The sequence below is a fragment of the Salvelinus alpinus genome, chromosome 31, assembly GCF_045679555.1.
Source record: "Salvelinus alpinus chromosome 31, SLU_Salpinus.1, whole genome shotgun sequence".
Taxonomy (NCBI): domain Eukaryota; kingdom Metazoa; phylum Chordata; class Actinopteri; order Salmoniformes; family Salmonidae; genus Salvelinus; species Salvelinus alpinus.
Window position 1 is genome coordinate 31,493,220 of NC_092116.1, and position 10,176 is coordinate 31,503,395.

Sequence of the window (10,176 nt, forward strand, 5' to 3'; positions counted from 1 at the left end):
TCTCTGTCTCTCTCTCTCTCTGAGATGTAGTGTGTGTGATTTGAGAAGAAAGAGATCTCCTCTCTGATTCCGATGCAAATCCACAGTACCTGAGCCTAAGTCCTATCTGTGTGTGGAGTAACGAGGCAACGGGAGGCTTTTGAAGTTACTTCCCCCAAAACACGAAGCCGTCTATCAATATGATACCAGCTTCCTTCTTATCTACGCTAGCGTGTGTGTGTGTGTGTGTGTGCAATATTAGGGAAAGGGGTCAAACCCAGGTCAGGGATTTGTCTTGTGTTTGTGTTGTCTGATTTGGGTTGTGACTCGTGTCTAGTGTGTCCAATCAAAATGTGTATCTTTTGACCGATGGGTAAAATATGTTCATTGTGTAGATAAACCAATCCTCATGTCTTTATCATCTGTCCAAACCTGATTGGATTTGAACCCTTGTAGGAAGTCCAGAATTAGTCACTCCACTTGGTTGGTTGGTGGGTGTTCAGTGTTAGCTAAAGTTCATCAGGCCAGTAGTTCTATGATATAATCAGATAAAGGGCACAGTAACACGGACCCCAAACCGGCTGGGCGCCATAGTGCATAAATGTATTTTGTCCCCCCCACACCAAACGCGATCACGACACGCAGGTTAAAATATCAAAACAAACTCTGAAACAATTACATTAATTTGGGGACAGGTCAAAAAGCATTAAACATTTATGTTTAGCGAGCTAGCTTGCTGTTGCTAGCTAATTTGTCCTGGGATATAAACATTGTTGTTATTTTACCTGAAATGCACAAGGTCCTCTACTCCGACATTTAATCCACACATAAAACGGTCAACCGAATCGTTTCTAGTTGTCTCTCCTCCTTTCAGTCCTTTTCTTCTCTTGACTTTATATTGCGATTGGCAACTTTCATAAATTAGGTGCGTTACCGCCACTGACCTTGTTCGTCTTTCAGTCACCCACGTGGGTATAACCAATGAGGAGATGGCACGTGGGTACCTGCTTCTATAAATCAATGAGGAGATGGCACGTGGGTACCTGCTTCTATAAACCAATGAGGAGATGGCACGTGGGTACCTGCTTCTATAAACCAATGAGGAGATGGGAGAGACAAGACTTGCAGCGCAATCTGTGTCAGAAATAGAACTGACTTCTATTTTAGCCATTGGCAACGCAGATGCTTGTTGGCAGTGTGGGTGCCATAATTGAGCGGTGTAGTCAGCCTCTATCCATCACTCTCCTCCTCTCCCCCCTTCTATCCATCACTCTCCTCCTCTCCCCCCTTCTATCCATCACTCTCCTCCTCTCCCCCCTTCTATCCATCACTCTCCTCCTCTCCACCCTTCTATCATCACTCTCCTCCTCTCCCCCCTTCTATCCATCACTCTCCCCCCTTCTATCCATCACTCTCCTCCTCTCCCCCTTCTATCTATCACTCTCCTCCTCCTCTCCCCCCTTCTATCTATCACTCTCCTCCTCTCCCCCCTTCTATCCATCACTCTCCTCCTCTCCCCCTTCTATCTATCACTCTCCTCCTCTCCCCCTTCTATCCATCACTCTCCCCCCTTCTATCCATCACTCTCCTCCTCTCCCCCCTTCTATCCATCACTCTCCTCCTCTCCCCCCTTCTATCCATCACTCTCCTCCTCTCCCCCTTCTATCCATCACTCTCCTCCTCTCCCCCCTTCTATCCATCACTCTCCTCCTCTGGCCCTCTCTCTCCCTTCTCCTCTCCCCCTTCTATCCATCACTCTCCTCCTCTGGCCCTCTCTCTCCCTCCTCCTCTCCCCCTTCTATCAATCACTCTCCTCCTCTCCCCCCTTCTATCCATCACTCTCCTCCTCTCCCCCCTTCTATCCATCACTCTCCTCCTCTCCCCCCTTCTATCCATCACTCTCCTCCTCTGGCCCTCTCTCTCCCTCCTCCTCTCCCCCTTCTATCAATCACTCTCCTCCTCTCCCCCTTCTATCCATCACTCTCCTCCTCTCCCCCCTTCTATCCATCACTCTCCTCCTCTCCCCCCTTCTATCCATCACTCTCCTCCTCTCCCCCCTTCTATCCATCACTCTCCTCCTCTCCCCCCTTCTATCCATCACTCTCCTCCTCTCCCCCCTTCTATCCATCACTCTCCTCCTCTCCCCCCTTCTATCTATCACTCTCCTCCTCTCCCCCCTTCTATCCATCACTCTCCTCCTCTGGCCCTCTCTCTCCCTTCTCCTCTCCCCCTTCTATCCATCACTCTCCTCCTCTGGCCCTCTCTCTCCCTCCTCCTCTCCCCCTTCTATCCATCACTCTCCTCCTCTCCCCCCTTCTATCCATCACTCTCCTCCTCTCCCCCCTTCTATCCATCACTCTCCTCCTCTCCCCCCTTCTATCCATCACTCTCCTCCTCTCCCCCCTTCTATCCATCACTCTCCTCCTCTCCCCCATTCTATCCATCACTCTCCTCCTCTCCCCCCTTCTATCCATCACTCTCCTCCTCTGGCCCTCTCTCTCCCTCCTCCTCTCCCCCTTCTATCAATCACTCTCCTCCTCTCCCCCCTTCTATCCATCACTCTCCTCCTCTCCCCCCTTCTATCCATCACTCTCCTCCTCTCCCCCCTTCTATCCATCACTCTCCTCCTCTCCCCCCTTCTATCCATCACTCTCCTCCTCTCCCCCCTTCTATCCATCACTCTCCTCCTCTCCCCCTTCTATCTATCACTCTCCTCTCCCCCCTTCTATCTATCACTCTCCTCTCCCCCCTTCTATCCATCACTCTCCTCCTCTCCCCCCTTCTGTCCATCACTCTCCTCCTCTCCCCCCTTCTGTCCATCACTCTCCTCCTCTCCCCCCTTCTATCCATCACTCTCCTCCTCTCCCCCCTTCTATCTATCACTCTCCTCCTCTCCCCCTTCTATCTATCACTCTCCTCCTCTCCCCCCTTCTATCTATCACTCTCCTCCTCTCCCCCTTCTATCTATCACTCTCCTCCTCTCCCCCCTTCTATCCATCACTCTCCTCCTCTGGCCCTCTCTCTCCCTTCTCCTCTCCCCCTTCTATCCATCACTCTCCTCCTCTGGCCCTCTCTCTGCCTCCTCCTCTCCCCCTTCTATCAATCACTCTCCTCCTCTCCCCCCTTCTATCCATCACTCTCCTCCTCTGAACCTCTCTCTCCCTCCTCCTCTCCCCCTTCTATCAATCACTCTCCTCCTCTCCCCCATTCTATCCATCACTCTCTTTCTCTGGCGCTCTCTCCCTCCTCCTCATCTCCCCCTTCTGTCCGTCACTCTCCTTCTCTGGCCCTCTCTCTCCCTCCTCCTCTCCCCCTTCTGTCCGTCACTCTCCTTCTCTGGCCCTCTCTCTCCCTCCTCCTCTCCCCCTTCTGTCCGTCACTCTCCTTCTCTGGCCCTCTCTCTCCCTCCTCCTCTCCCCCTTCTGTCCGTCACTCTCCTTCTCTGGCCCTCTCTCTCCCTCCTATCAATCACTCTCCTCCTCTGGCTCTCTCTCTCCCTGTTTTCTTCTCTTAAACGTTTGACTCTCAGTAATATATGGTGTTTTATTATGAAAGACACATGATGAATGTCTGTCTCTTGTCTGTCTGTAGTTGTTAGATCTGTTTACCCAGTGGGACTGGTCTAGCTATCTAGCTGACTATGGAAGACCAACCTGCAAATACCTGAGAGTCAACCCCCACACAGCCCTAGCACTGCTGGAGAAGTAAGTATACCTCTCTCTTCCTCTCATCTCTCTCTCTTCTTCTCATCTCTCTCCCTCCTTCTCATCTCTCTCATCTCTCTCCCTCCCTCTCATCTCTCTCCCTCCCTCTCATCTCTCTCTCTCATCGCTCTCCCTCCCTCTCATCTCTCTCCCTCTCCTCTCGCTCTCCCTCCCTCTCATCTCTCTCCCTCTCATCTCTCTCCCTCTCATCTCTCTCCCTCTCATCTCTCTCTTCCTCATCTTTCTCTTCCTCATCTCTCTCTTCCTCTCATCTCTCCCTCCCTCTCATCTCTCTCTCCCTCCCTCTCATCTCTCCCTCCCTCTCATCTCTCCCTCCCTCCCTCTCATCTCTCTCCCTCCCTCTCATCTCTCTCCCTCCCTCTCATCTCTCTCCCTCCCTCTCATCTCTCTCCCTCCCTCTCATCTCTCTCCCTCCCTCTCATCTCTCTCCCTCCCTCTCATCTCTCTCTCTTCCTCTCATCTCTCTCTCATCTCTCTCCATTTCCTCTTTCATCACCTCTGTGTCTCTCTTGATCTTAACCCACGTTCCCTTCATCCACCCGTCCCACGTTCCCTTCATTCCACCCGTCCCACGTTCCCTTCATTCCACCCGTCCCACGTTCCCTTCATCCACCCGTCTCACGTTCCCTTCATCCACCCGTCTCACGTTCCCTTCATCCACCCGTCCCACGTTCCCTTCATCCACCCGTCCCACGTTCCCTTCATTCCACCCGTCCCACGTTCCCTTCATCCACCCGTCCCACGTTCCCTTCATCCACCCGTCCCACGTTCCCTTCATCCACCTGTCCCACGTTCCCTTCATCCACCCGTCCCACGTCCCCTTCCTGTGGTGTCAAATCACTCCTTCCATCTCTCTCTCTCATCTGTCCATCCTTTTCTGGTTGTTGACCTGATCTCTCTCCTGTCTTGAATCCTACAGGATTTCTCGATTGTGAGTACTGCAATGAGACTGGAGTTGCACGCCTGTCTGTGTGTTGTGAAATAAATTTTTGTTGTTGTTGTGTGTTAAGAGTTTTCTCTGTGGTGTGGTGTGGTGTGTGTGTGTGTGTGTGTGTGTGTGTGTGTGTGTGTGTGTGTGTGTGTGTGTGTGTGTGTGTGTGTGTGTGTGTGTGTGTGTGTGTGTGTGTTGCGTGCCAGTAAAGATAATGGAGAGCGTCATTAAAACAGAAGCAGTCTGTGTGTGATGATAGTCACCCAGACACACTGAAACACAAACAGGTAGTGCTGATAGCGGTGTTATCGCCGTGGTGATAAGACAAGTGTCTGTAGTAATGATGGGATTTTTATGGCTATAACAACACCGTTATGTATCCATAGTGATGATGGCTATCACCTTATCAGTCTACTGTGTTACTGTAGAGAGATTACTGTTACACACACACACACCATGTTCCTTCGCGAGTCAGTGGTCGTCAGAGAGTCATGAGTTGGAGGCCCAGTCCTGGTGGTCTGTTTTCCCACAGAGGATGCACCATGCTGGGGTTAGTCTGGAGCTCTGGAGTGGAGCACTGCACTGTGACAGAGCAGCTGCATAACACCTCTCATGTGACACACACCTCGCAGACCAAGGGACCTCGCTCTCTCTCTCTCTGTCTCTCGCTCGCTCTCTGTCTCTCTCGCTCACTCTAGCTCTCGCTCACTCTCTCTCTCGCTCACTCTCTCTCTCGCTCACTCTCTGTCTCTCTTGCTTTCGCTCTCTCTCTCTGTCTCTCGCTCTCGCTCACTCTCTCTCACTCTCTCTCTCTCTCTGTCTCTCTCTCTGTCTCTCTTGCTCTCGCTCTCTCTCTCGCTCTGTCTCTCTCTCTCTGTCTCTCTCGCTCGCTCTCTGTCTCTCGCTCTCTGTCTCTCTCGCTCTCTGTCTCTCTCTCTCTCTGTCTCTCTTGCTCTCGCTCTCTCTCTCTCTGTCTCTCTTGCTCTCGCTCTCTCTCTCTGTCTCTCTCTCTGTATCTCTCTCTGTCTCTCTCTCTGTATCTCTCTCTGTCTCTCTCTCTGTCTCTCGCTCTATGTCTCGCTCTCTGTCTCTCGCTCTATGTCTCGCTCTCTATGTCTCGCTCTCTGTCTCTCGCTCTCTGTCTCTCGCTCTCTGTCTCTCGCTCTCTGTCTCTCTCTCGCTGTCTCTCTCTCGCTGTCTCTCTCTCTCTGTCTCTCTCTCTGTCTCTCGCTCGCTCTCTCGCTCTCTGTCTCGCTCTCTGTCTCTCGCTCTCTGTCTCTCGCTCTCTGTCTCTCTCTCGCTCTCTGTCTCTCTCTCGCTCTCTGTCTCTCTCTCTCTCACCTCTCTCTCTCTCACCTCTCTCTCTCTCTCTCTCTCGCTCTCTCTCTCTCGCTCTCTGTCGCGCTCTCTCGCTGTCTCTCTCTCTCCTCTCTCCTCTCTCTCCTCTCTCTCCTCTCTCTCTCTCTCTCTCTCGCTCTCTCTCGCTCTCTCTCGCTCTCTCTCGCTCTCTCTCGCTCTCTCTCGCTCTCTCTCGCTCTCTCTCGCTCTCTCTCGCTCTCGCTCTCTCTCTCTCTCTCTCTCTCTCTCTCTCTCTCTCGCTCTCGCTCTCGCTCTCGCTCTCGCTCTCTCTCTCTCTCTGTGTGTGTGTATTGAAATGTCTTATGGAATGTACTGATTGGCTCTGTGCATCTTGCTGTGAAATGAGTAAACAAGTCTGAATCAGCTCTAATGATGATAATCATCCTCCCTCTCCCTCCTCCTCGCTCTCCCTCCCTCTCCCTCCATCCTTCTCTCCATCCTCCCTCTCCCTCCTCCTCCCTCTCCCTCATCCTTCCTCATCCTCCATCTCCCTCCATCCTTCTCTCCCTCCATCCTTCTCTCCCTCCTCCTCCCTCTCCCTCATCCTTCCTCATCCTCCATCTCCCTCCATCCTTCTCTCCCTCCATCCTTCTCTCCCTCCTCCTCCCTCTCCCTCATCCTTCCTCCTCCTCCCTCTCCCTCCCTCCTTTTCTCCCTCCAGGATGAAAGACACCAGTCGTAAGAACAACATGTTTGCTCAGTTCAGGAAGAACGAGAGAGACAAACAGAAACTCATCGACACCGTGGTCAAACAGCTACGCAACCTCATCTCCGCCCACCAGACCTGAATGGAGCAACGCTATTGGTCAACGAACATCACCAGACCTGAATGGAGTGATCCTATTAGCCAAGGAACCTCCACCTTGCAATCCGATTGATTACTGCAACCTCATCTCCGCCCACCAGACCTGAATGAAAATATATAATTGGTCAAGGATCCCTGAACCCAGCCATTCAATTGGTCAAGTAATACCACCAGGACTAAAACAAGCCATCCTATTGGTTACTGCAACCTCAATATCTGCTCACTAGACCTGAATGGAGCAATCTCATTAGCCAAGGAATCTTATCTCCGCCCACCAGACCTGAACCCATATATCCTATTGGCCAACGAGCTTCAACCTCGCAATCCTGTTGGTTAAGGAACATCAGTCTCCGCCCACCAGACCTGAACCCAACCATCCTATTGGTTGAGGAAACATGATGCACAGCCACTCTAGCCTCTGTCTCTACCATGTCTTCCAGTATTGTTTTTACGGGTGGATTTCATTTTAGGGGTGGTTTAGTATTTTGGGGGTTTTTGGGACATGAAAATGTTATATTTTGTCTCTTAAGTGTCTACGAACACCGTTTTGGGTCGAAAAGATTCAAGTCAAATAATAGTATTTGATGCGTGTGACGACGTAGTCCAGTTAGTGTGTTGATGCTACAGGAACACAACTTACCACAAGGTTACCTATGATAACTGTTGTTTTGAGATGTCCAAACATACTTCTTAACAGTCCCTATGCTGTCAAGGAGAACGGGGATGAATCCTGACCTTAAAAATAAAATAAAAAAGCAGGATGGAGGAGAGAGAGGATGGAGGGAGGAGAGAGAGGATGGAGGGAGGAGAGAGAGGATGGAGGGAGGAGAGAGAGGATGGCGGGAGGAGAGAGAGGAGAGAGAGGAGGAGGGAGAGAGAGGAGAGGAGGGAGGAGAGAGAGGAGGAGGGAGGAGAGAGAGAAGGAGGGAGGAGGGAGGAGAGAGAGGAGGGAGGAGAGAGAGGAGAGAAGGATGAGGAGAGAAGGATGGAGAGAGAGAGAAGGAGGGAGGAGAGAGAGAAGGAGGGAGGAGAGAGAGAAGGAGGGAGGAGAGAGAGGAGAGAGAGAAGGAGGGAGGAGAGAGAGAAGGAGGGAGGAGAGAGGGACGGGGATAACAGTCTTAGCCTTGGCTCCATATCGGCGCTAGCCTTTACCTTCACCTCACTGTTATATTTTACTGCTCACCAAGGAAAGCCCTAGTCTTCCACATGCCACTGTGTGTGTGTGTGTGTGTGTGCGTGTGTGTGTGTGTGTGTGTGTGTGTGTGTGTGTGTGTGTGTGTGTGTGTGTGTGTGTGTGTGTGTGTGTGTGTGTGTGTGTGTGTGTGGAAATAGAGTATGCCGATTTGAATAATCAGACAAGTCTGTCAAAGCACAGGGGTCATTCTGTCTCCCTAGCATGTTTGTGCATCTCTGCGCGTGTGTGTGTGTGTGTGTGCATGCCACCGTACCTAACATAAAGGGACATGTAGATTAAAAGGAAATTAAAAGTGTGTTTTTGTTTGTTTGTTTGCAGGTGGAGGGTGTTGTGCCTTGTCTTGTTTTTATACCAGTGGATGATGGGGATTGTGGGAGTTTGCGATTTGTCTGTCTGTCTGTCTGTCAGGTTCAGGGTCGTCCAATCCAGAGTCCTGGTACCAATGATTTATATGACGGGGGGCGGCGCTGTGTTAAAGCCACTGTGTCTATATGTTGACACTCCCTCACCGTTGAAGAAAAAAGTATTCTGGAAGCTGTATAAATGCATGTATTAACGTCTACATTAGTTTATTCTATTACAGCTAAAAAATACACTGAGAATATCAAACGTTAGGAAAAACCTTCCTGATATTGAGTTGCAGCCGTCTGTCCCCCGTCCTCAGAACAGCCTCAGTTGGTCGGGGCATGGACTCTACAAGGTGTCGAAAGTGTTCCACAGGGATGCTGGCCCATGTTGACTCCAATGCTTTCCAAAGTTTTGTCAAGTTGGCTGGATGTCCTTTGGGTGGTGGACCATTCTAGATACACACAGGAAACTGTTGAGTGTGAAAAAAATCCAGCAGCGTTGCAGTTCTTGACACAAACATGGCACCTACTACCAAACCCTGTTCAAAGGCACTTTAAATGTTTTGTCTTGCCCCTTCACCCTCTGAACGGCACACATACACAATCCATGTCTCAAGGCTTAACAATCCTTCAATAACCTGTCTCCTCCACGTCATCTACACTGATTGAAGTGGATTTAACAAGTGACATCAATAAGGGATCATATAGCTTTCACCTGGATTCACCTGGTCAGTCTGTCTCATGGAAAGAGCAGTTTTTTGTTTTGTTTACTCGTGTATATGAAAACATTTTCCTTAAAGTATAATTTTGTTACTCTCCCCACTACAACAACAGAAACATACTTAAATACATGTAATTTCTGTCCTTGAAACATTGAATTGAAATATTGTAGATTTCCATTCATTCCTATGAAGGACTGCTTCTTCTAGGGAGTTCCAATATGGCCGACCGGTGGCGTCATAGCAACTGCAATCCGGGGTTTATATAAGTCATTGGTATGTACCCAGACATGTTTTGTATGTTAAACTTTATTGATTAGTTTCTCAGAGACAGAAGCACTGTACAGCCTTGTATTATTAAAAGCCACTAATGATGATCCTATGTTACTAATAAAGATATTACAATTACCAACCAATACTTAATAAAAACAAACTGAGACTACTAAAGCTGTTTAGTATTTAATTTATTTTAGTTATCGCTAAACTAATACAGTGCATTCGGGAAACTTTTCAGACACATTGACTTTTTCTGCATTTTGTTACGTTACAGCCTTATTCTGAAATGGATTAAATAGTTGTTTTTTCCCCTCATCAATCTACACACAATACCCCATAATGACATCACAATATCCCATAATGACATCACAATACCCCATAATGACAAAGCCAAAACAGATTTTTTTAGAGAGTCCTTTAGGTTTCTTTTGGCAAACTCCAAGCGGGCTGTCATGTGCCTCTTTTACTGAGGAGTGGCTTCCATCTGGCCACTCTACCATAAAGGCCTGATTGATGGAGTGCTGCAGAGATGGTTGTCCTTCTGGAAGGTTCTCCCATCTCCACAGAGGAACTCTGGAGCTCTGTCAGAGTGACCATCGGGTTCTTGGTCTCCTCCCTGACCGAGGCCCTACTCCCCTGATTGCTCAGTTTGGCCGGCCGGCCAGCTCGAGGAAGAGTCTTGGTGATTATAAACTTATTCCAATAACTTCTTACGGCTGAAATCCCGCTAACGGGATCGATATGGCAACAGCCAGTGGAAGTGCAGGGCGCCAAATTCAAACAACAGAAATCTCATAATTAAAATTCCTCAAACATACAAGTATTTCACACCATTTTAAA

The 10,176-nt window shown here is 49.6% G+C and overlaps 1 protein-coding gene across 3 annotated transcripts in view; it reads left to right on the top strand.

Annotated features, from left to right (window-relative positions):
- Nucleotides 1–9,507, top strand: part of exoc6b (exocyst complex component 6B) — a 209,576-nt gene extending 200,069 nt beyond the window's left edge. For 2 of the 3 annotated variants that reach the window (XM_071379107.1, XM_071379108.1), the window contains 2 exons: nt 3,571–3,683; nt 6,656–9,507. In XM_071379107.1, the coding sequence (XP_071235208.1) occupies nt 3,571–3,683; nt 6,656–6,782 (240 nt within the window). In that variant the 3' untranslated portion in view covers nt 6,783–9,507. The remainder of the gene's footprint in view (nt 1–3,570; nt 3,684–6,655) is intronic. The other variant, XM_071379109.1, reaches the window with a different exon arrangement.
- The last annotated feature ends 669 nt before the right edge of the window (nt 9,508–10,176 follow it).